The sequence below is a fragment of the Protopterus annectens genome, chromosome 6.part0 (assembly GCF_019279795.1).
Source record: "Protopterus annectens isolate FY-2018-M chromosome 6.part0, PAN1.0, whole genome shotgun sequence".
Taxonomy (NCBI): domain Eukaryota; kingdom Metazoa; phylum Chordata; order Ceratodontiformes; family Protopteridae; genus Protopterus; species Protopterus annectens.
In genome coordinates, this window is record NC_056737.1 from 1569592972 (window position 1) to 1569620383 (window position 27412).

General features: G+C 42.1%; 1 protein-coding gene across 4 annotated transcripts in view; it reads right to left on the reverse strand.

Moving 5' to 3' along the window:
- The window catches only part of SNX4 (sorting nexin 4), a 2225118-nt gene that overhangs the window by 1558824 nt on the left and 638882 nt on the right, over positions 1-27412 (reverse strand). For all 4 annotated transcript variants that reach the window (XM_044075014.1, XM_044075015.1, XM_044075016.1 and 1 more), the window contains exon 6: positions 26349-26404. In XM_044075014.1, the coding sequence (XP_043930949.1) occupies positions 26349-26404 (56 nt within the window). The remainder of the gene's footprint in view (positions 1-26348; positions 26405-27412) is intronic.

Here is a 27412-nt window from a genome sequence, read left to right on the forward strand (position 1 = left end):
TTTTTTTTCTTCTTTTTTGTTTTTTTTTTTTTTTTTTTTTTTTTTTTTTTTTTTTTTTAAAAATAAAAAAAAAAACCCCACCTTTTTTTTTTTTTTTTTAAATTTAAAAAAATAAAAATTTTAAAAATTTAAAAAAAAATTTTAAGAATTACTAAGTCTCTGGTATTCAGGTTGGCCACGGGCTACCCTGGCAGGGATAACCCAAATGTGATGACTGAAACAGTGAAACATGAACATCTGATAATGATTGGTTCCCAGGGAGCTCCTGGAATGCCTCGCTACCTTTAATTGATGGCAGATATCCTTGAGATCTACACGAAGCATATCCAGCTGTCCTTCCGCAAGAGAGGTAGGATGGCCTGCACCCATACCATTCGGAATTTGGTCTGTTTCACAAATCAGTTCAATTTGCTGAGATCTAAAATGGGCCAGAGGTCTTTGTTTTTCTTTGGCATTAAAAATAATCTTCAATAAACCCAGCATCTTTACTGGTCTGGTAGTACCTATTGGATAACTTGCTTGAGAGGCAGTTTTTTGCATCTCCACGGCTGCTTCCCCATACTAATGGGGTAGCATATTGTGAAGGGACTTCTAGAAGCTATTTGGGGGGGGCAGAAAGGGAACTGTATAACCTCTGATTATGATTCTCAACATTCACGCAGCTGACTTGATAGCCTCTCAAACATTTGGTTGAAGAGCCAGTTGTCCATAGAATGCCTCCAGAGTGAGGCAGTTGGGCAGCTCTTCAAGGGCACTGGAAAGCCCTCCCGAAGAATGCCCCCACAGAGGTCCTAGTCACCCCTGCCCTTTGGGTGACATCCACTGTAATTGCCCTTCTGCCTTAGGAGGAACAATCACTAGGGGTGTCCTGGAAAGGTTGCTGTGACTTATGAGAAAAGAGGTGCTTTCCTCACTTCCTGTTCCTTGAAAAGGACCTCTGAAGAGTTGCGAAGCAAACCCTAATGACAGGCACTGTCTTTCCATCCTGCTCGCTCCTAGTCAGGGTTTCTTTAACATTTGGACCAAAGAGCAACCATCGAATGGAATTTTGACAAAGGATGCCCTGAAACAGACCACAAAGTTGCTTAAGAACATTCAGGCATGATGGCACATAGCAAAGTACAGTTGTGTACACTTACCATAAATGCAGATGTTTGAGTGTATTCACTGTTGCAGTCATCACGCATCACCTGTGGGTTATCCCTGCTGTGGTAGCCCTCGGCCGGCCCGAATACCAGAGGCAACGTTTTTCTGCGTCGGCTGTTGTCACTTGTTGACTGACATCAGGTCGTCAGTGCTATAAAGCAAGGCAGCTGATGCCATTACATCAGTTTTTCTTGCCCTAACCAATCAGAAGTCCCAGGAAATATGGTAAAGTGGTCCTAGTGGCTAAAAGCCACCGTAAGAAGCTTAGGTCTCCCTGAGGAAAGATGATATAAGGGGGAAGGAGGGAGGGAAACCATGACTGCAACAATAAATACACTCAAACATCTACATTTATAGTAAGAGTACACAACTGTACGATTTTCTTAGTGTTTCACTGTTGCAGTCATCACCTGTGGGAGGATTCCCAAAGCTGAGGAGAGGGGTGGTAGGATTAGAACGAGACCTAGGCCTGGGTCAGCATGCCCTGCAGAAGTGCAGAAGGAAACCCTTCCCTAGCCTTAGAGAAAAAGGTAGGTAGTAATGCTTTGTATCACAGAAGTCCAGATGGCAGCTTCCAAGATGTCCCTGGTGGGAACTCCTCTGAGTAATGCTGTGGAAGCAGAGGTTGCCCTAGTGGAATGGGTACAAATAGACTTAGAGGGTAGTTTCCCATGTAAATTGTAGCAGAAATGGATACAGTGTGATATCCATTTGGAAATAGTTTGCTTGGAAATGGGCTTCCCCTCTGCCCCTGGGGCAAAACTGACAAAAACTTGGTCTGTTTTCCTGAAGGGTTTAGCATGGTCCAGGTAGTATCTGAACCGTCTGTGCATGTCTAGTGAGTGCAGAATTAATTCCCCCCTGTTTTGAGGATTAGGAAAGAAGGTGATGTATGGCCAAGTTGAGGGTCACATTAGATACCACCTTGGGCATAAAGGAGGGGTTAGTCCTCAGGGAGACCCAGTCTGCTGGAAAATGATGACGCTTAATAGTGCGTTTGTTGAATGTAGCACAAAAGTGACAGACCGAGACATCGTGGTCTGGGCCTAAACAAGGTATACAGAGGGAATGGAAATCCTTATGCGGTATTTGCTTCCCACCAGAAATACAATTATTAACTTTGTCTGACATCGGTCTGAGGCAAGAAAAGTTTCCCCAACGGGGTACTTAGCTTTTAAGAAGACTTCAGTTTCCAAATTTTCGTAATCTCAGCAGCTGGCCAACCGGCACTTGCGAACTGCTTCTGCTTCGGGCACCGCGCGGCAAGAAAGACTGAAGAAAATGGCGTTGGCTGGTTCCTTTATACCCCTGTCGCACTGACGTCAGGGAAGAAGCGACGACAACCGACGCCGGACCTAGACTGGAATTCGGCCGACCGAGGACCCACCTGACGGCAGGAGAACCCATCTGTTATGACTGCAGCTGTATGCACGATGAACATCCCTTCTGGCTGAGGTGGTAGCTAGTAGGAAAGCAGTCTTCCAGAAGAAGTATCTCAGTTCTGCTGATTCAGCAGTTTCAAATGGTGGCAAGGTTAGTTTTTCTAAAACATAACTCAAGTCCCAGGCTGGCATGGGTGGTCTTCCGGAAGGTCTGATATTAGAAGCCCCTCTGAGGAATTGTTAAATCAAAGGATGTGAGAGCAGGGGCTGATCTGTATCAAAATGAGCTGAAATGGCTGAGGCGTGGATTTTAATAGAAAAGAAGGAGAGGCCACTATTGAGTAACTCCGAAAGGTAGTCCAGGATAAGAGGGATGGAAGGTTGTGAGGAACTGATCCCTCTGGACTGGCTCCAGGAGCAGAACCTTTTCCATTTTCCTGCGTAAGATTTTCTGGTGCTGGGCCCTTCTGGCCTCTGTGATAAAATCTAGAACCTGTTTGCTTAACAGGGGCCCCCTGTTTGCCTTTAGAGTATTAGCCAAGCTGATAGTTTGAGTCTGCAAGTCTGGGTGCCAGCCCCCCCCCCCCCCCACCTGGGTCAAGAAGTCTGAGATAAGGGGAAGCTGCATGGGAGGGCTGTAATGTCAGGTTGCGCAGTAAGGTGTACCAATGCTATCTAGGCCAATCTAGAGCAATGAGGATGGCCTCTGGTCTCTCCTCCCTTATCCTGATCAGTACCTTGGGAATAACAGGCAGAGGAGGAAAACCGTACACAAAGAGGGAGTTGCAGGGGAAGGTCAAGGCATCCACCTCCCACGCTAGGTGGTGATACTCCCTGGTACAGAATTCTTTTAGCTGGTGGTTGAGGTGTGAAGCAAAGAGATCCACCTCCAGCGTTCCCCACTCCTGAGTGACTTGCAAAAAGATTTTTCTGTGGAGCTGCCATTCATGGAGGTCCAGTAAGTTTCTGCTTAAGTGGTCTGCCAGGGTGTTGTTGCTCCCTGGTAGGTATTGGGCTACTAGGTGTAATCCCAAGGAGGAGGCTGTCAGCCAGAGGTTCCTGGCTAGCCTGCACAGAGGGTAAGAATGGAGCCCTCCCTGTTTGTTGATGTACCACATTACTGTGGTGTTGTCTGTTTTGATAAGGAGAAACCCTGGACTGAGATGGGGTATGAAGGATGTCAAAGTCTTTTGCATTGCCATCATTTCTTTCTGGATGATGTGTAAGGGAAAGTGCTGGGCATCCCAAAGACCTTGGGTACACCTGCCTGCTAGGTGAGCGCCCCAAGCAATGTCTGAGGCATCGGTGGTGATGATCTGCCCGGTTGGGCAAAGGATGAAGGGAAGACCCTTGTTCTTGGCACAGACCCCTGCCCACCAGAGAAACTCGTCCCTTATACAGAGGATCAGAGGGAGAGAGGTCTGTAGAGGTTGAGAGTGCTGACACCAAAGGTTCTTTAGATACCACTGACGTTTTCTCATGTGAAGCCTGGCCAGAGGAATTAGGAGGATGCAAGATGCCATGTACCCCAAGGCTTGCAGGAACTTCCTCACAGTGAGCTGACTTCTGGAAGCCAGCTGGGTAAAGTAGAGAGGCAAGAAGTTTGACTTTTCTGGGGACAGGAAAGCCATTTGGGATGCTGTGTCCAGCAGTGCTCCCAAGAAAATGATCTTCCTGTTGGGTTTTTGCTTTGATTTCTTCTCATTGATGGTGAACCCTAAGGAGGTTAGGAGGGGTTTTGACACAGAGGAGGTCCTGCAGCAGCTTTTCTCTGCACTCTGCCTGAATAAGGCAGCCATCCAGATAAGGGTAAATCTGTATACTTCTCTGTCTGCAAAATGCTATGGTCAGGGCTAAGCATTTGGTGAATACCCTGGGAACAGTAGATAAGCCAAAGGGTAGCGCAGTAAACTGAAAGTGTTGTGAGCCTACTCTGAAGCACAAGAATTTCCTGCAGGATTCCCTTATGGGAATGTGGAGGTAGGCATCATTTAGGTCTAGGGTCACTAACCAGGCATTTTTTGTCAGCATAGACAGCAGCTGCTGCAAAGTTAGCATTTTGAATTTGGGGGCCACTACAGAGGTGTACAGAATGGATAGATCCAGGATGGGGCATCAGGTGCCCCCTTTTCTGGGAACAAGGAATAGCCTGCAATAAAAGCCTTTGCCTGTTTGATCTGAGGGGACAGGTTCTACTGCCCCTTGGGATGAGAGTTTGGACTTGATTCAATGCCTCTGCCCAATGATTTGGAGGCAAGTCTGTGTACCCTCTTGGAATTGGGAGTTCATTGAAAGAGAATTTGTATCCCTGAAAAATGATCCTCAAGACCCATTAGTCCTTTGTAACAGAAAGCCAATTTTCTTTGCAGAAGGAGAGCCTTCCTCCTAGATTTTGGCGAGTGAAAGGAGAGCACAGGGGGGGAAGAGGGAGTCATTGAGAGTTTTTGCCATAGAGGAATGGCTTAGAACACCCTCCCTTTAGTTCTCTGCTGTCCCTGGGATAGGGGCCTGGGTGGTCTGTCCCTGCAGGGCTTACTTTGCCCCTGTCTGCTAGGTGCAAGAAAGGACCAGTGCTTAGAGGGAAAATTCCTGCTGAACCTAGGAGGTTGTACCTGAAGAAATCTTTTACTCTTTGCATAGCTTTTGCTTTGTCTTCTATCTTTTTGAGCAACTCTTCTGCTTTTACTCCAAACAAGCGGTCCTTATCCAAGAGTGCATCAATTAATTTAGACTTAACATGATCAGGGAGAGGTTGTTCCTTCAACCATGCATATCTCCCAATGACAGATCCTGACACTGCTGCCCTGCTTGAGGTTTCTAGGGCGTCATATCCACAGTGCAATGAGTGTTTGGCCAATTGACAAGTAGAGTGCAGTAAATCTGCTAACTCTTTCAAACTGGCATAGTCAGGAATGGTTGAAATTTTTTGCTTTAGTAGTTCCGAAGTGTGTTGTTGATATTTTAATATATATAACGGACAGCTGAGTACTCTGATAGCTAAGGTTACAGAGATGTATACCGTTTTACCCCATCAGTCCAGAGCTCTGGAATCCTTATGAGAAGGAATAGGATTCTTAGCACAGCCAGCCTTAGCTCCTTTAGGTCCCTGTGTAATGACCTCCGGGTCTGCAGCAGGATTTCTGTACAGGTATTTGTGAGAATCCGGTAGTCTGTAATACCTGTCAGGTTTACTGGGAGGAGGTGGGAGGGCATCAGCGGCTAAGCTGGATTCATGGAAAACATCATCCACCACCTCAAAGATGGGGGGATGGCCAAGGGTCTGTGCTGGGGCAGGTCTACAAACTCTCTTAGTCTTTTCTTAGACTGAGGGAAGTCCTGGGATTCCCAGTGGAAATGTTTCCTGAGGGTGTGAAGGGTTTCCCCAAAGGACAAGTCTTCTGGTGGGGAGGCAGAAGGAATGGATTCCTCTGAATCAGAGTCCTCATAAGCAGTCAGAGGTTGTTGCTCCTCTTTAAAATCTGAATAATAAGATTCTTCAGAATCCTGTTTTGTCAGTATTTCAGGAGAAGGGTGTATTTTCCTTTTTGAAGTTGTGGCTTGACTGCCCCTGATCAGGGATATAAGATCCTACGCCACTTAAGCATTTGGGCATGGGGTGGTGGAGCAGGAATAAGATGGTGGCTAGAGGTAGATTTTCTAGGAGTGGCCTGGCTTCTAGGCCTAAGGATATCCATCGGTCTGAGAGAAACGGCAGTCGGATGAGATGATTTTTTTTTTGTCTAGATTCAGTAGTGCGAAAGGCCTCCTCAGACATCTGTGCCTGCTTCACGGCTCCGGACCCAACTGAGGTAGAAACAACCAAAGGCTCGGAAGATGAAGAAGATTTCTGCGGCATACCAGACTCCAAAAGGGTCTCGGTAGAGGCCTGCATAGATATCGTATCGGGCATCAGGGGCTGCGAAAGCGCCTCAATGAATTCCAGAGAACGGATAACCTGCTTAGCGGTACAGGGTTGGAAGGCTTAGCCTTGTGTGGTCTTGTCTATATCTTTATCTGTACGTTTTTTCAGAATGTGTACGTATTGTTGGCTGATGGACACCATTTCAGAATGTGAAGACAGAAGACGAAAATACATGTCTACAATAAGAGCTCTATGAAAAATGGTTCTCGTCTTAAAGAGGGCACATAACCGGCAATGTGGGACATCGTGGTCTGGGCCTAAACAAGTGACGCAGTATGAATGGAAATCTCGGTGTGAGATCTGCTTTCCATAGGTGAGACAACTGTTAACTTTTCTGGACATCGGTTAGTGCAAGAAAAAAGGATCCCCAACGGGGTACTTAGCTTTAGACGTTTTCAGCTGTAATTCAAACTCTGGTAGCGACTGACCGGCACACTTGCGAACTGCTTCTGCTACAGGCTCCACGGCAAGAAAGAGTGATGTAATGGCTTTGGCTGCCTTGCTTTATAGCACTGATGACCTGACGTCAGTCAACAAGTGACAGCAGCCAACGCAGAAAAACATTGACTCTGGTATTCGGGCCGGCCGAGGGATAACCCACAGGTGATGACTGCAACAGTGAAACACGAAGAACATCCACAGTTCTTGAACAGCAGGGCATTCCATCAGCAGCACTGGACAAAGGCCTTATGAAAACATCGGAAATAGAACACAGTCAACAACTAAGCCTCCAAAGTGTTCTGAGAGTCCGGTGGCTGCTGAGTCTTCATAATGATTGACACTTCTGAGATGACGTTTCTCTGAAGTCTCATCAAATGGGCAAGGTAATTCAGCACACTTAACGTGAATGTGGCTGAAGCATAAGATAGCTTTCCCAGACAGTGCAACACCTGAGAATCCCTGTTGGGCGGATGGACCGAGTTACTGTTCTCGGAGATGTCTTCCTTGGTGGCACAACCACAATGGCATTCACAGCTAGATCCCTGCTCTAATGAGGGCTATATTTGATGGGAACTAAAGCTTTGTCAGGTTTCCTGGGGATAGGTTCCACCATGTTGGGGTCATTCCAGACCTTCTAAGATATCATGTCTTCTAGGGCATCCAGAGGGGGGAACCCACCCAGGATGTGAATGGGCCCATGCAGAAAGGTTCAAGAAAAATTATTCCTCTGAGGAAGTGACTCTGGTGGTTTTCCCGCACATGCTGTTTTAACAGTTTAAGCAAATCGCTGAAGGATGCATCTTCATGGTGGGATTTAGGGGAGCCTTCCCCTTCATCAAGATCAGAAGCCTCAGTAATGGACTCCTTAGGGGAGTCCAAGTGCTTCCCCTTGCACTTACTCTTCCCATGAAGATCCCTGAGGGAGAAGTTGGAGGAGACAAGGTAAAGGTTGGAGCCCTGAATGCAGGGAAGCCTAGTGGCCTAATGATGCGGACTGTACTGGAGCAATCTGATGTGTAGCAAAGGATGCAGGAGGAGAAGGAGGAACAGATCAGGATGGATACGAAGCTACTGCATAGGATCTAGTCTCCAATCAGGAGTGGATCCTCTCTGCAACATCAAAAGCCAAAACTGGACATCCAGACCTTGCACCCCTCTGATCATAGGATCCAAACTAGAAACCAGTGGCTGGCTCAGATGTTGAGATCAATGCTGAGCTATCTAGGGCCAAAGAACCCAGGGGAAGGGACTACTACAAAACCTGGAAGGTTGACCCTGACCTTGGATCACCGACCCTGATCACTTGGCTCAGAGAAGCACCCATGTCCAATATGGCCGGAGTTGAGAACATCAGATATGGTGCTGGTGTTTGATGCAGCCAAGCCATTGGCAACAACAGGGGGAGGGCAGCTGGTCAGTCGGATACAGTATTCCTGGAGCCAAGGGAACTGAGGGATGAATAAACAGACTTGGAACCGGAGGAGTCAGAGACTCGGGTCTCAGGACCAAGAAGATAGGGATGATCCCTAGGTCCACCTGGGCTGAAGAAATGAATGCATCAGCTGCTCCAAATTATATAACATAAACCTCCAAACTGATCTAGCTGACTTAGAGGAAGCAATATCAGACAGCTCAGGAACATTCCTGACCACTGAATCTGAGGTTCGGATCCAAAAAAGAGAGGCTCAGATCCAGGTGGTAGAAAGACAAAATCCTGGAGAAAAGCCAGCCAGGATAATAGGGCAAAAGAAAGAGTGGACCCTGCCTGAAAAAGGAGCTAGAAATACTAAGGGTGGAAGAATTTGTGGAATTCGAATCTATAACCACAATGATGGGTGATCGGGGTTCGTGGTGGCACTGAAGGTCCTAACGGAGCGGAAGCTGGAGGAGATGAAGGTTGGCGAACGTTTGGGTCTGGCTGGCCCTCAGTGGAAGAGGAAAAGCATTTGCGTTCTTCTTTGTCTTTGGTTTTGGGCCTGGAGCACTCTTTTTCCTTAACTCTCTTTTTCCCTTCTTTCTTGCTTTTTACAATGTGAGGGAGAAGCAGAAGTGGTTGAGAGCTGCAGTAGATCTTTCATAAGTAGCTTGGCCCTCCTTATCTGCCACAGTTCTGGTAATGAACAGGGCACAGGCCTAGCACAGCACTCAATATCTAGGTGAGCTGCACCCAAGCAAAAGATGTAGTTATCATGGGCATACTGTGGAGGCAGCTTGTGTCCACAATCAACGCACTTTTTTGAACCCCAAAAGCTTTTTCCATTCTGTACTGCAAAATACTAGCAAAAGTAAACAATACTAAGCACTAAATACCAAAGTTCCTGTAATCACGGCTACACAGATAAAAAACACACTCTCCAAAGCCAAGAACTCAGCATCCATGGGACCCGACAATATCCCAGGCTGCGTTCTACACAAACTACAGAATGAACTGGCACCCTACCCAAGTACCATGTTCAATCATTGCCTCACCTCAGGCTTTGTACCCACTGAATGGCACACCGCGACGGTTATCCCACTCCACAAAGGGGGAGCCACGACGGACCCAGGGAACTACCGCCCCATTAGCCTGACGAGCCTGGTCTGCAAGGCCATGGAACGTATCATCATGGAACTCAAACAAAGACACTGGTAATCTCCCAACTCTGGACCCTACCCAGTTCGGGTTTGTAAAAGGCACATCATGTCTCTTAAACCTGATTGACTTCTTTGAAGCAGTCACCAAAGCCATAGATGAGGGTAAGGTGGTTCACACAGCTTATCTAAATCTCGCCAAGGCTTTCAACACCACCCCCCACTCTGGACTTTTAGATAAGCTCACTAAACTAGGTATAAATCCCTAGGTCACAAGATGGGTTGCCAACTGGCTGCTCATGGACAGAACCCACACTGTGAAAGTAGCAGACTCCAAATCCGACTTCAGACCAGTGACAAGTGGAGTACCACAGGGTTCAGTCCTGGGTCCTCTCCTGTTTGGTATCTACTTTTCTGAAGTACAGGTTAACACAGAAGGTCTTTGGCTAACAAAGTTTTCAGATGACTGCAAACTAGGAGCCATAATCAAAATTCCTAATGATGTGGACATACCACAAAAAGGCCTCACTGAGACAGATGCCTGGTGTCAAAGCCATGGCCTGAAGCTCAATGCCAAAAAGTGTATTGTCATCCCCTTTGGTAAAAACTCTGTAACCATGAACTACCACATAAGTGGTAGTCTACTTAACGCTGAAAGTGTGATAAGAGACCTTGGGACACAGGTGGACAGTAATCTCTCATTTGATAATCATATCACCACAGTAGTCAGGAAATCCTTCTACGTGGCTCACCTCATCACAAAATGTTTCTCATCCACAAAAAAAGAGGTCGTTGTTCCCTTCTACTCATCACTCATTAGAGCCATTATAGAGTACAACGCCCCTTTTGGTATGTACCTCACCAAGACATCTACAACTGGAAAGGCCACAGAAATACCTCACAAAGAGGATTACTGGCCTCAAACAGATGCCCTATGCAGACCAAAACTCCAGCTTTACTCAGACGCATATCGCCTACTCAGAGGCAATCTCTGATTAACATATAAAGCTATGTCAAACCCAGAGCTGTTGGACATGCTCCACTTAAAGAAATCCCAATCTCTCCGAGCTACATGCTCTAGGGACCTAAACCTTGTCACCACAATAAACAGAACTTGCTGGAGGGATAGATTCCTGTCCCAGAGACTTCCCATACTCTGGAACAGACTACCTATCTATGTCAAACAGAGATCCTTATTAGCACTCTTCAAGAAAAATCTTGATGACTGGATGGGAAATAGGAAATTCACCCCAGGGATCACTTCTGTGGCTCTGCTCGACAGGGGCATAGGAAAATAATTTTCTTGGGTGGCGAAAGCCAGGGTACCATTTTGGCTAGGCTTATATAGGCCCTAAGGCTAATAGCCTAGTACCCACCTATAAACCTATGAACTAACAGCAGCAATACACCTACTACTACCAATACAACTGCTAAGACTACTACTACTACTAAAGACAAGGTTAAGGCACACCACAAGAAAAAAATAGGTACTTTTTTGTTTTTTAATACAAAACCACATTTAAACACCTAACACCCCACACTAAAAGACTAAGATCCTAACACACTAAAAGAAAATCGTAAAGAGCTACACTAACTTATCACACCACAAAAGACTAGTATTTCTGCAGTTGTGTCAGTAAAGGAAAAAAAAATGTGGAGGAGAAAACATCCAAAGCAGATATCCCAAGAAAAAGGCACTTATCCACAGGAGCTCTTGAACTACAACCTTTTGGCAATGGCAGGAAATGTGATTTGAGGAGAGTCAGAGCAGAGATTTATGGGTAGAGGAGGTCAAGCTCCAAGACAAAAGATTCTGATGGTGCCACTGTTGGATTCAAGTCAGATGTGATAACCCACAAGTTGGGATAGATGGAAAGACAACATCTGATGTCCATACTTACCATTTTGCCGTTTGTTCCTGTAACGGTACAGCTAATAATGAAGTACCTGATGGAGGATCATTTCAACTATATATGTCTTCATTCAGGATATCAAGGAATATATGCCTTATTAATACATATTGCACTGCAACACTGATTTTCTATACCATCTGCATGTCATGTTGAAGGGGCACCAAGCTACAGTATCCATGCCACCTTGAATAAGCCCGTTACCATCATCCTCTGCATCACAGTCATCTCCTTGTAGTGACAGCAAGTACTCATCAGGTGCTAAACTTTGGATAGTGGAAGGCCTTGCCTTACTCCTGCCACAGGACACCATATCTTTATCTCTTCCTGCACTGCGACATGTTACCATTACTTCCCCTAAGATATTTATGTCAGTCAGTACCTGATTCAGTACATTTGTTCATTATGCCCGTCTTGGACGCTCTTAGAAAAAGGGTTTTCCATACATCTTTACTGCACCCATGAGGATATGGTTTTCCTCAACAGTGAAGATTCTCTCTCTACAATACCTTCCTCTCTGATGCTGCAACGTATTTTGCTTAGACATAAACTGAAAATTAGTACCATAACCATGCCCTGAGTGGGCTGAAGCAGAATGATATGCCCCACATCTGAATAAGAACACTGTCCTTAAACAGTACTACATTTCAGTGAATTTTTATAATTTTTCCCTATTATTTCCGTGTGTGTGTGTGTGTGTGTGTGTGTGTGTGTGTGTGTGTGTCTGCCTGTCTTGACTTTCTCTGTGTCAAGAACATTAAAATATGAAGCGCCAATCTTAACAGACTGCAACATGTGTGACTAGAGTGTAGGCCTGCCATGGTGTGTGTGTGTGTGAGGGAGAGAGTCACTGGCTTACTTGATAAATGCTGTTTCACTTCAATAAATGAAATACTGTCTAATCAACTTGGTTTTGTGCAGTGCTACTGCCAGGTATTGGTAATTATGACAAATGAAAAGAATCAATACATTTGGCATATGAAACAGAACGCTTTACTCCATAATGGGATAACACTTCACAGATAAGATATAACTGATATCAAAATTGCCTATCAGTACTTTAGTGAGCTATTTCTTGAGAATCTACACTATGTATTATTTATAATATACTATTAGAAAGTGGGAGAGAAAATAAAAAAAATTGAAAAAAATGTATATAAAAACATTGAGCATAATAGCCAACCATTTTATGCATATGTAAGATGACCTAGGAGTAAAGACATACACATTTATAAACTGTCTAGATTCTAAAATTTATTCCCAAACACAACAGTAACATACAGGTAATTTAAGACACTGAAATTAACTTGGATTACACTGAAAGAGATTTATGCAAACTGGACTCAAACAAGGACATGGAGGAGGCGGAACCTGAAACAGATCAAACAGTATGATATATGTTACTCACTAGATCATTTAAGTATGGGGATAGTCCTCGAGACTGGAGATATGCACTAATTAAACCCATCTTTAAGGGAAGGGGGAATATGAAAAACGCAGAATCATGCAGGTACATACATTTACTTTCTTACGATGGAAAAAATAATGCAAAAGGTTATTTTGCATATATTACTGTCAGAATTTGAAAGGTTGGGACTTGAAACCATATATCAGCATGTATATGTTGAAAACAGATCTATAACCACTTGTAACAATGTTTTATAGCAATATCTGAACTTTTTGTGTGCATGAGGACTGTCACAGGATGAAGGTTCTGCCATTTTGGAAAGCATGAAGCTCTTGAGACTTTGGATCTCCAGATAGGTATTAAGGGAAGTTGACCTAGCACAAAGGATTTTAGGACCAAATGACTGGCAAATTTTACAGTTATAGTAACCACGTTCAGCCCCCTAAGCAAAACATACACTGACAGTGGAGGTCTTTGTAAGGAATCTGCCTTTCAGAGCCGTATTTCCCCTCTTAGCTAACATGAACAAATCTTAAAGATAAAGAAACAAGAAAAAAAAGGTTCTCCAATGGGGCACGTATGTGACCATGCCTTGGCAGTGGTAGCAACACACCTTGTGCAACACAGACCAAAGTTATTGAAGCTTCTGTGCTCATGCTAGCAGGAAAATAGTCTGAGAATTCTACTCTCATATGTCCACTTACGTACTCCTACATCCATAGGCTGAGGTCATATGGCAGACATACGCAGCATCAGGAAAGTTTTTTTTGCTTTGGTACCCAGGCAGGATGTCAGGTTACTTCCTCGGCAGGATAACCTACAAGCACTGGAATACTGCAACAATTATCTTACGAAGGACATCTTCATGATCTTCTGCAACAATATACAAGCTATAAATGAAAAAATGTGTTGTGATGTAACTTATACAGACTTAACTTCAGTGTTTAATAGGGTCATACACGTCACTGATCAATAAATTAGAACAATTAGGTACTGATGTAATCTCACTAAGATGAACAGATGCATGACTTACAAATATGACCTGGTAGCAAGTATCATAGAGCAATTGGACAGGTGAAATTCTAGGTTACAGTCAGGGTGTCCTACAGGGCTCTATCCTAGGCCCATATTTGCTTAGGTAGTATCTTCAGATCTATTTTTTTAATCTAAGGAGTTTTACAGTCTGTATACAGATGCATTAAAATGGGTAAACTGATTACATCTGTTACAGATAGCCCATGTCTTCAAAAGATCTTGATCAAATTGTCCATTGGGCACTGCAGAATATTATGTTGAATGACTGAAGGGTGAATATTTAGCACAACACACAGTGACTGAAACTGTAGATTCATTTAAGGACCTGGGTATATGGGTAGATGTAGCTTTCAGTTTTTGTAATCATATCAACCAACTGCTTAATGATGGTTATAAAACAATTTATAAAGTCTAGGAAATCAGAAATGATGAAATCATTGTAAGTTGTGAAACCTTATAAGAAAACAAGTATGAGCATGTTGGAAAAAGTACAATGGAAATATACATATGGCATCCATCCATCCTCAACCCCTTTTCCAATTCTGCACAGTGGCAATCATCTCAAGCCAAGGTTTACACCACCAGGTGGCATCCATGGATGTGAAAATTTAAGTTATTGTGAAAGACTGAAATATTTGAACTTGTAAAGTGTCTCTCATAGATACTCAAGAGGCTTCATTCAGGTGCATAGGACATTTAGACACAACTACACCTGGGAATGTTTGAGGTTATCAAAAAGTAGCAGAAAATCATCACACGGCCTACGTAGAAGATTAAATAGGAATAAAAGATGTACTAATCACTTCTCTTAAGACAGTAGCTAATGCATGGAATAGACTACCAAATTACATTAAAGCACTAGTTAAGATAACTTTTAAGAACAACATGCGCATTTATTATGGGAATGACTGTTTTGGTATAGTGACAGTCTAGAAGGTTATTACTGCCCATTCCTGAAATATTTGCATATATATGTAAGCATGTTTTATAAACGTATTACAGTCCTAACTACACACTTTATCAACTGCTCCAACTCTGGCTTCTAACAATCTTGGCAGAATCCCAGTAACCAGAGGCACGCAAAATGGTATCAACAAAATTGCAGCAAGTTTTATTTAGTTTATGAAGTTCTTATACAAAGGAAGCTTGTTGGTAGATGGTACATAGCTCTATGAAACAAGTTACTATGCACACATGCAAATGTTTCACACCTCACACGCAAGTTCATATTATGGTAAACAAGCAAAGTACAGTTGTGCAAGTAAACTTACATAACTGTAGATATTCTAATAAATCACTCTTGCAGTAGGCCAAGCTAAATGGGTCCTACCCCTCATGACATGCCAGCTTTTCAAAGCTTAAGGGTGCCTTCCACTTGTTCCAATGGTCAGGAACTCAAAATGAGCTCTAGATAAAGACAGCCAGAGCACAGATTAACTTGGAGCATTTTCTTCTATTATTGGAGTGGGGGCAAAAGCCCTGAATGAAGAATGCTATGAAACAATTCAAGAGTAAATTATAAACAAAAGGGTGTATACATCCACACAACACAAAAAAAAAACTGGCAAAATAAGTGGGCTGCAGGGCGGGAGACTACTACATCAAGAACATTACAATACCTACTGTTATGGTAAGTTTTCTTATACGACTGCACTATGTTCAACATACAGATCACTGCTGCAGTACCCCAAGCCAAACGGCTGCACTACCACAGCTAAGACAACGAAAAAAGGGAGGAGACTAATAAATGGACTCCAGGAGCCCCTGGAAAGTGGTCCTAAGCAAAGCCTGTTCTGCCCCTTAAAATGAAATCCAGTGTCTAGTGCTTTGTAAGAATTATACCTCGAGCCATCCCTTTCTAGAAAGCCACTAAAGAAACCAAAGCCCTTGTAGAATGGATCCTAACCCAGCCTAGAAGTAGCTTGTTATGTTGAGTATTACAAAAAGCAATAGCATGAGATAACCACCAGTAAATAGTCTGCTTTGACACTGGATGTCCTTTCCTCAAACTTTCATAGAAGACAAAGAGCTGATCAGCCTTCATGACAGTTCAAGTTTTGTCTAGGTAGTATCTGAGCTGCTGTGGACATCTAGAATGTGAAAAACTTAATTCTCCCTTATTCTTGGGATTTGGGAAAGAAGACAGGGAGATTAACATTCTGGCTTAAAGTAAACTCTGTGAGCATTGTTAGCATAACAGAAGGGTTAGTTCTCAAAGAAACCTTGCCCTTGTTAAAAATGAGACACAGCTGACTCAACAACAGTGCTTGCAACTCAGATACTCTGCTAGCAGATGTTAGAGCAAAGAGTAAACCATTTTCCACATTAAGAACCTCAATCCGGCCAGGTTCAAATGGAGAGGGTAAGCTTTTTGAGCTCAAAGTTTAGATACCAAGGAGAAGCCACCTGCCTCCTACATGGATAGACATGCCACACCCCTTTCAAAAGCTGTTTGAGAATGGTTAGAAAGGGGGAAATCAAAAGGTAGGCATGCAGAAATCACCGACAAATGCACCCTGATAGAGGAATAAGATAAGCTAAGAGGACAGTAACTCTCACAAATAATCAAGAACCAAGGGCAGAGGGTCCTGGCTCATGTACTGATACAAACTAAAAATCTTTTCCACTTGCAGATACAAGATCTCCTAGCAAAAGTTGTTTTTTTTTTTTTTTTGCCTCCTTTAGTATCTGTTGCACATCCATGGGAAAAGAAAATGTAACTAAAAGGTATTGAAATTCTATCGGCCAGGCAGTTATATTTCAGGTTGGGGAATAACAAACACCACCTGTCTTGTGAGAGTATATCCAGTCTGTGGGGAAGTATCTGGTAACTGCCCTTGGACAGAATGAAAAGAAAGGAGAACCACATTTGCATGGGCCAAAAGTGAATCACCACCACAATTTCTGGAGAACCCTCCTGGATCTTCAGAACAGTGGAAAGGCATACAAGCACACCCTCATCCAAGTGAATGAGAAAGCATTTGTCTTCCAAGCCTTTTTGCAAGATGTTCTGCAGAAGAATTTCTTTAGTTGTGTGTTGGATCAATTCTTAAAGGAGAACCCAAGGATGAAGTTTCCATTCTTGGGGACTGTGCTGGTCCTGCTGAGCTTGTTTGCAATTAAGTTTTGCTCTAATGGAATGCAAGACGTCTGAAGAGTCAAACTGAACTGAATTGAACTGCTATCTTCCAGGCTATCACAAAGTCTGCAAATAGAGAATGATCTGGAAGACCCTTGTTAGTTTAAGTATCACATCACATCGCAGTAGTGTTATTTGTGCAAACGTGTAGTGGTCCTGGGACCTAGAGATGATTTAAAGCTATCAAAGCACTGATCACTACTAACATCTCTGTGACATTTAAGTGCTTCTGACTGCCTTGGGGATTCCACTGAGCTAACACTTCTATCCAGTTTGAAACCACACCCCACATCAGGTGTGATATACATCTGTACTGACAGACTGGAGATGGGTAAGAAGGGAGGGAAGACCTTGATTTCAAGGGACCTGGTCTACCCACCAAAAGAATCTCAATCTTTATAAATCCAAGCACTGGGATATGAAAGGACAAAGGGTGTAGATGCTGAATCTGGATTAATCTGAGATACCACTGTATTTCTTCATGTCAGGCCTGCCAAGGGGAAACATGAGAATGGTACAGTTGTGTAAGAACTTACTATAACAGCAGATGTCCTACTAATCACTGCTGCAGTATTCCAATACTGATGGATTACCTTGTCGAGGTAACCTGATGCCCAGCTGAAAAACCTCCTAAATGATCATACATCTGGTATATGACCTATGCCTGTGGGCATAGGGGTACATAATCAGATGTAGGACTGCAAGATCTTCAGACTTTCTAAAGCCAGAAGACCCTGGAGAAGCTTGAATGAATGCAACAAAACAAAGAAAAAATTCACCTAAAAGGAGGGGACAGAAACTGCTCTCCCTTTGGTCTTCAGGGTGCACAGTGATCAATACAAACAGCAAGGGGGGAAGGATGCAATACTACAACACTGATCAGTGAGACATCTACTGTTATGGTAAGCTCTTATACAACTGTATCTGGGTCCTTCTTTATATCACTATTGCAGGATGCTAATACTGACAGGTGAATCCCAAAGCTTATAAGTTTGATAGGGTGGATCAACCAGAGACAGTGGAGCTTCCGACCAATCCCAGGAGTACGGATTGGGAAACGGAAGTCCTTGCCCTAGAAAAGCATCCAATCTTTAGTATTTTGTGGAAGTGTGAACAGAGGACCAGGTGGCTGTTTCCAAAATGGTTCTGTAATCAGTGTCTTTGTAGAAGACAAACAGAGGAGGACACTTCTCTGGTGGAATGTACTTCCACAGATGAAGACAGAGACTTGCCATGGTATGATCCAGTTGGAAATTGGATGTTGAGAGTCTGGAATGCCCAACTTGTCTTCCTGGAAGGAAACAAAGAGCTGGTTTGTTTTCCTAATGTCTTTAGTCCTATCAAGGTAAAATCTGTGTTGTTTGTGCACATCCAGGCAGTGGAGAGGCCTCTCACCCCTGTTCTACGGGTTTGGAAAGAAGTTAAGTAAATGTATAGCCTGAGAGACAACTCATTGGGCATAAAAGAAAGGCTATCCCTCAGATGAACCATACTCATACAATATAAGGAAAAGGGGGTGGTCATGAGGATTTGAAGCTCATATACCCTTCTGGCAGAGGAAGGACCACCAGAAAAAAATGTTTTCCAAGTACAAAACTTTAGAGAGGTGGAGGCTGCTGGTTCAAAAGGTGGCAAAGTAAATTTTACCAAAATGAAGTTGTGATCCCAAGGTTAAGTGGATAGACCTCCTAAGTGGATTCAAACGAAGGAAAGCCTTTAGAAACTATATGATTCCTATTTTTGATAGCAATGGGGGATTAAGTGACATGCAGGCAGAAAGATCAGACCAGTGTGCCTTTATAATGGAATAAGCTAATCCAGTTTTGAGTAGCTCAAAAAAGTAGTACAAAAACTGTAGACACACCCACCTGGTCGGGGGTCTTCATTCCTTTTTAAGACACCAGACAGAAAATCTTTTTCCATTTGGAAGATGTAAGACTTTGTAGTGGTAGGATTTCTTGCCTCCTGGAGCAAGCACCTGAAGCACATCTTCAGAAATCTGAAATCTGAAAGGAATTAAAATTCTTTCATCCACAGTGGTGTCAGGTGTTGAGATGAAGCAGAGGGCCCTTTATCTGTCTGAGCAAGTCCATTTTGCAGGACAACTTGCAGTGATGGGACTCTGGTTAAGTGAAGACATTTGAAACCATGCTGGCTGGGCCAGAAGGGAGTCACCAGGAATATTTTTGGTCTGTCCTGTTGGATCTTCAGTAGACCCTCTGGGTTAAGACGGAGAGGGGAAAAGGCACAGATGTAATTCCCCTCTCACCAGAAAGACATGCCATCTGTCCCCGAGGCCTGGGGATAAGGTGTTCTGGAACAAAAACAACTTGATCTATCAGTTCTGAGTGGAGACAAACAGATCTATTTAAGGAATAATCCATCTGGGGACTATGTCCAGGCAGACCTTCCTGTTTAGCATCCATTCATGAGTGTCTTCCACTGACCTGCTTAGAGAATCTGCAATTAAATTGTCGTTGGATGGAAAGTAAAACACAGGGACAAATTTACCTTTATAGACTGATCATGCCAGAACAGCTAAACTGCACAGCTAGTAGACCTTGCCCCCCACCCCAATGATGTACCACATGACTGTGGTGTTGTATGTGAAAATCCTGAGAGGCCATGGGTTTTATAGGTGATAAAACACTCAAAGGCCTTAAATAGGAGCTCTCATTTCTTTGACAATGGTGTGCTTCATCTGTCTGGGTGTCCACTGGTCCTAAATTGATGGAAGACCTTGCCCAAGCCAGGGGTGTAACAAGCAAATTCCATTTTGAACTTACAAGCTCTTACTGCTACCCCCCCCCCCCCTGGACACTTGTCACTTAAAAATGAACATCTCTCAAAATGCTGCCCCCCAAGCAATTAATAAATTTAAGTAAAATATTCAGCCATTCCCCTAAAACTATTAAAAATATTGTTTTTAGATTAACAATGTTGCACCTGTTATTAAAGGCATTCATTTAGACAGTTATAGACATAATACAACCTGAAAAAAGCTATGGTAATGTGATGCTCAGAAAACAATGTACTCAAGAGTACAAGTATGCCAGGCTACACACACCCTTGGTCCAAGCTCCCCAAGACAGACTTCATTCATTTGTGTGCATTTTATTCAAAAATGTACCTTACTTTGTTATATTCTCCCTTCCAAGCCCCCTTGATACAGCCTCACTACTGCAAATCAAGTTCTAGTCCCCACTTCATAAATAATATTCCCCACTGAAATCCAATTATTTTTCAAGGAATTTTCTTAAGCTCCATACTAGAAGTTTCTGGTGGAACATAAACACATGCCAGTCTAATCCTCATCCCTTGTCAATAGCCCCATATCTACTACTGTCTTTTATTTCCTCTTCTATCATACTAGAACCCCATAGACAGTCAGTATTACTACTCACCTTTCCCTTTGTCCCTGATATTACACTGAATGTGTATACTGAAATCTTTTCTTTGCCATATTCATATGCATATTTCTATCCAACTGTCTCCAGCAGCATTACTATTGCTTTTTTGTTTACAGCTGTAAGGCCATTTACATTCCACGATAATATGGAAAGAGTAGCCATTATGATAGAAAGCTGCTACTTCCACCAATTATACATGACAACTCCTTTACATGTGACATTCCAATTTTTGGCTTGCATGTATGCAGTAATGCTTTACAGGGTGATACTTTATACAGTTGCTTCTTATCTCCAGTTTGAATCTATATCACATTTTCAAAATTTTTTGCTTCAATGAAAACAAAAAAACTAAATACATTTTCAGAGCTCCCATCTCATTTTAACTCAGAACAAACACACAAAACTATGTCAAATTTCTACAAATGTAGCTTACCCCACCAGACAGCATCAGCTGCCCAAATTGATGCATGTACACACATGCATTACCCAATCTAAAATTACCCACGGTAAAGTGCATGCTACAGCTGTTTCAACTTATTTTATTTACTTATTTATTTTTATTTATTTATATTTGTTGACTGGGAGTGTCTGACTGGACGTAGGTCCATTTTCAGCGGAGGCCCGGGGAGAAAAGCTCCACAGTTAAAATAAACAGACAGTAGTAACATTGGAATACATAGCGATTAACAATTTACATAGCAATTACTTACAACATATTTACAGATGAAGAATATAGTACATGAGTAAACAACTAGAATCTTTATCTGTGAAGTACATAACAGACATTAACAAATGTTAAAATAAGAAGTTTCTGCTGTATAAGTACTAGGCTTATGAGCACCTGAGCATGCTATAATCAAGGTAGTTAGTAGAGTGGAAAGAAAGGTAGTGGTTGGATGGGGTGGGTGATATTAGAGTGGGAGTTGCAAGGGCATAGCCAGAATGTTTTTAGGTGTGCTTTTAGTAAAGTTCTGAAGTGGGTGCATGATGGTACGGAGGTAATTTTGCGTGGGAGGGAGTTCCATAATTTGGCTATAGTGCAAGAGAACAGTGCTTCACCAGCAGAGTTATTGGCTTTAGTGATCTGCAAGTGATTTTTGTTGCTGGATCTTAGTGGTCTGGTGGTGCGATAGGGTTAGAGTAGATTCTGGAGGGATGGGACATTTAGTGCATGGTTTACTAGTTTGTGGGCGAGTGAGAGTTGATACCATTGAAGGAGGTGAGGGAGTTCAAACCAGCCCAGTTCAGCAAGTGAGAGACAGTGGTGACTACGGTAGGATGCCCCTGTGGCGAATTTGGCAATTTTGTTGTAGCAGGTCTCTAGCTTGTTTAGATCGCATTGCCTTAGGTTGGTATATATTGGAGAGGCATAAAGTAGGGTGGAGATAAGGTGGGAATTTGCTAATGAAATCTTTGCTGCTTTGGTGAGAAGATGCTTATTTCTGTATAACGCTCCTAGTTTTTTGTGGACTTTCTTTATGGTCATGGATATATGAATGTCAGATTTTAGTTTATTGCCCATTTCCACTCCTAGCAATTTGGTGTGTTCAGTTGGGTATATAGTGGTGTTGTCTTTTGCTGTGATGTTAAAGTGAGAGTTGTTTTGAGTATGTTTGGTGGGTTGGAAGATGAGTAGTTTAGTTTTGTTTGGGTTGAGTATTAATTGGGCTTCGGATAACCAAGTTTCAACAGAGGAAAAGGCTTCCTGTGTGACTTTTTGCAGTTTGGGTAGGGACTGGGCTGAGCAGATGATGGTCGAGTCATCTGCATATTGTATGAGTGTGCCATGTGTGGTGGCAGAGGCTAGATTATTTGTGAAAACAGAGAAGAGTAGGGGTCCAAGGATGGATCCTTGGGGAACCCCTATGGAGACAGGTAGTTGGGGAGATATGTAATTCTGCCATACAACGGATTGTTGGTGGTCAGACAGGTAACTCTGAAACCAGCTGGTGACCGATTGTGAGAAGGATAGGTTATTGAGGACAGAGATAAGTTGTTTGTGTGGGACCATGTCAAATGCTTTAGATAGGTCTAGGAAAGTAGCAGAGGAGAGATAGCCATTATTTTTATGCTGAAGGATAGTGTTAGCAAAGGAGAATAAGGCAGTGGTGGTGCTATGGTTTGGTCGGAAACCATGCTGAGTATTGGAAAGGAGGTTGTTAGTAAGGAGGTAGTCTGAGACCTGAGAGTGTATACATCTCTATAGTATTTTGGAGAGTGGAGAGAGAATAGCTATGGGGCGGTAATTGGTAGGTTATGTGGAGGGTCCGCCTTTGTGGAGGGGAATTATATGTGATACTTTCCACAGTGTGGGAACATAACTTTCTGACAGAGATCGGTTAATCAAGATGGATACTGGGTAGGCCAGAGCATCAGCTGCGGTTTGTAGGTATTCACTTGGGAGGTTGTCTGCTGCTAATTTGGTGGGTTTAAGTTTAGTTAAGAGTTTTTTTATGTTGGAGGTAGGTACAGGAGAAAAAGAGAAGGCAGTGGGGAGATTAGTAGTTGAAGGTATGGGTTGGAGGGGAGGGGGTTTGTGTTGTTTAGCTAGTGATAGTATGGTTTGTGTGAAGTGTGTGTTGAATGAGGTAGCAATATTTTCTGAGGAGTGAGGAATGTTAGGAGGAGGGGTACTGACTTTACCTGGGTGGAGGATGGAGTTTATGGAGGACCAGAATTGTTTGGGGCTGTGTTTGGAGGAGTCTAGGGCAGATTAGTAGTATTGGAATTTGTCCTGTTTTATTAGCTTTTTGACTCTATTGCGTAGTTCTAGGAATTTCTGTCTAGTTGAGGGGGTCTTGTTTTGCGCCAGTACTCCCAGGCTTTATCCCTGTTTTTTTTTTATTTTGATTGTCATATGTTACTTTTCTTAACTCTAACTCCTTCCAGATGTGAAAAGCAGCTTGCATGCTTTCAGTAAACATCAACTTTTAACTCTAAGAAAAAGTGCACTGGCTACACCTTTACAGAAACTAAATTGTGAACAGTTCTGTTAAATGTATTAAAGTGTTACAGCTGGTAGGGAGGCTACCACTTTTTATTCCTAACAGTTTTAACTTTATTTTTCACTGTATGGTTTGCCTTTGTACCTTTAAATGTTAAATTCCTCTCAGAAAAGAGTGCTCAGAACTCTCAAGATTAACTGCTTGCACTTACAGACAGCTTGTATAAAAGCAAAAACAGTTAGCAATAAGAGAGAGAGAGAGAGAGAGAGAGAGAGAGAGAGAGAAACAGCTAATATATTCTTTCATGCATCTGCGAAGCTATGTAAATTTCTTTCAGAACACAATAAAAAGATGTCCCCTGGCCAACTTCCTGCATCTATATGGTTTTCATCTCCAATGAAAACATTTGTTAAAGGGGAAAAACAAGCTAATAAATTTGCAGACGCAAGAAACTTACCATTTACCATGCACATCATTCTGTATTACTATTTTTCTAGCGTACTTACTTAAAAAATAGGGAAGTTGTCTAGGTTAATGTCCTTGTTGAATTTTTTTTTTTTTTTTTTTTTTTTTAAACGGGGTGGATATTATCTTACATATATTATGATCAGTAAGCCTTTTCAACCCAACCCCACTCCAGCAGCCCAAGAACACATTATATAACTACTAAAATGCTTTCATCCAGCCTTTCATATCTTGTTACAGTGTAAAGTCTGTATATCTTACAACTAAGTACTTGCTTGTTTTAACATATATAGCAGTCACAGATTAGACTTCACCTCCTCACATTTACAATATCCCTGACTGTAGACTTTACAATAAAAAATGCAATTTCCACCAGAACCTTTTTGCACAAATATGAACAAAAACAGTTTTACTTACAGTAACTTCTTCATTCTCTTTGGTGTCCTTCTAAACATTAACGTTAAAGCTGGGTATATATTTACAGTCTGCCCACAAGTTTAGCAAAGTCAAAACAATAAAAAGTATTTCAGTTTTTCCTGGTTAGGGCTCGCCACAGCGGAACTCTGGTCCTCTAATGACTGGCAGTGGATTTTTACGGTACCGAGCTGCCAGCCCCACACCCAACCTTCAAAGAAGGTACACCCATTCACGTACGCACCTACCTGCATGTCTTTAGACATCACTCGACTGAGGGGAGGACATGCAGACTCCACATAGAAGGTGCTCCACCCAAGAACCGAACAGGAGAACCTCTTGCTGTGAGGCCACAACGCTAACTGCTTCACCACCTCGGCTACACCAAAGTCAACGCAATGAGAGTCTTTATCAGTCACTTTTTCATGCAAAGCCATATTTCACGTCTATTCCCATATCAAACGGGATTGATGCTTTATAGTCTCCCATTTATTTACTAATTCCAGGACTGTTTGTCTTCTTATAGATGATCTCTATCACCCAACACCAGTCTCTGGCTGAAGTGAAAAGTACTTTATTCCTAGTCGGTTCCTGTGCTTTTCTCTCCCTCTCAAGCATTTTTTATTGGAACAATGGAAAAGATTTCACTGGTAAAGTCTCACTAAAGACTTTGCTGTCAGAAAAATGAGAATCAGAGTCTCCTTCTGCTTGCTGGCGAACTCTTTTTGTTGGATGAACTGTTTTTATTTTCTTCTTAGCCTACTCTGCATCACAAATGTCTTTGATCCTTTCAGAAAAAAATATTCTGAAAACAACTGGATTCACAGCTGGAACCTCACACCTGCATCTTGACATCCCTTGATTTTTGTGGATAAACTTGTCGCATTTTTGCCCTGTAAACACTGAATAATCATTTTCCATGAACATACTTTTGTCTCCGATTTTTTTTTTATTTTTCCCTCCTGACATAATTTTGTCAGGAGTAACTCTTTCTGCTAGTATGACTGCTTCTTCACCAATATAGGTTTTGGCTACTTTCTCATGGCCAACTTTGGAGTATAAACAACATGCCATTTTAATTAACAAATCCTGCTGTACTTTCATAAAATATGGCCGGCCTGTCTCTCTCAGTTTTTCCTGGTACAGCAAAAAAGCTGAAGTTTTTCCTGCATGCTGTGCCATTTAACTCCATTTTTACTAAACAATACTTATTCAGAAGCCATGTCATGCTCAGCCGACCAGCCTTTTATTCATTTCAGCCTCTGATTTCTTGAAGATTTATCAGTTCACCTAAACAGCTAATTAAAGCTTTTCTAGTTTTCCAGCCTTTAATTTGAATTGATACATTCATTTTGTGCGTCATTCATTTTAAACACCTCTGACTGAACAGGATTTTTTTTTCCACTACATTACTGGAAGCCATCTCCTGTACCAGTGATGAAACCTGAACTGCTTTTTGCTAAAGAGCTGTAGGATTCTTCCCAGTCATACTTTCCTCTTCTTTGCTGGTTGATTTTCTCTCAGATTCTCCAAGCAGTGTAATTACTAGCTAGTCACCAGATTTTAGCCAAACTGACAGGTTCACGGGATTTATTTTTTTTAAGTTTCTGTTTTCATACTGAAAGACCTCAAACTAAGCCACTAAGCAGTGGGCAGCCATCTTGGAAGTCTGCATAAAAGCCCTTTTAAAGAGTGTCTTTTGCCTTTTGAGTCCATTTTGCTTACAGCCACAAAGCTTACAAATGGAAACTGATCAATCAAATGTCAGACTATAGGATGAAGCTTGGCAGCTCATAGCCTTAAACTTCTGTGCTAATATAACTGATCTCTAGAACTTTTTTAGTATTGACCGTTATCCTAAAATAACTTACATTTTTACCATTTTAACTTAGGGTGGTGGATGTTACCAGGTTGTAGGGGGGTTAAAGTGACAACTCTGCCTCCGTTTTGGTCTTAAGTTTCACACAGCAGCACATTTCTTGTTTAAACACAGTGCAAAGTAATCCTCTTTTCTAAGCATTCCATTAGCTATGGCTACACAACAATGCAAGTGATGGAGTATTTAAATTATAAAGAATTTGAATTATCGCAATTCAGGCAATTACTTAATAAATACGGACATCAGGTCAACACAGCACTTTAAGAAAAAACTCAACTTACTTATCTGGGGTTTTTACCCTGAAAGTTGCATTAAGTGCTTTTAGCCGGGAGTCAGCCTAAGAAACAATAAGGGAAAATAATGTCATATTTTACAATGCATGGAAGAAAAATATCATCTACAAAAACAGAGAATTGACTGTAATGTTCCAACTAACTAACATCAATGGAATTAAATATTCTACCTAGTGTTTTAACTAGAACCTGTGCAGCAGTATGATTTGACATGTAAAACAGAAGTACAAAGCAGAAAAATGAAAGTACAAAACTGAATCATTTTGCAAAATAAGACATTTAGACTACTATGACTCTAATCTTTTGCAAAAGACATAAGCTATTAAGTCTATCTGATAAGATGTGAATGTCAAAATTATGTTTCTATTTTTGTTACTTTTCTAGGTGCAGAGATGCAAATGCATAATCCTCCCAGCAATCATACTGTAAACTTGCTGGATGCACTGCACCAAAAACTAAGAATCTGCAGAGACAATTGCTAAAACTATGCCCTTAATAGCTGGTAAGCAGACTGTAAACTTATGGATAATCTTTAGAGTGAGAAATAATATTGGCAGAGCACATCTGAAACTCAGCAATCAGAAACAGAAAACTCCATGAAGAAATGAGGAGGGCCTTCTCTAAACTGAGTGACACTTGTGAATTAGGAAGTGACCAGAAGTGGCAGCAAGTCACATGTACGCAAGCCAATGTCAGTTCACATAAGTGCCCATACTTAAGCAAGTGAGGTACCAATCATCAAGCAAGCCAAGTGACACACACAACTGGTAATCAGAAAAAAAACAAGACTTTCTAAAATAAATGAAAATATGCAAGATACTGGACTGGATTCTAACAAGCATGTTTCTCACATTCTTGCATTACACAGAGTGGGAAACTGCTTAATTGGTAAATAAGAGTTTTGATTAATTACTTATTTACAACAAAAAATATCGTACTATCATGTTTTCAAAGAAAAACTTTTATTTATAGTTCATACAATACATAATTTCATCACACCCCTTTAACAAGCAACTATGAACCAGTAATCATTTGAAATATTGGGACCCAAT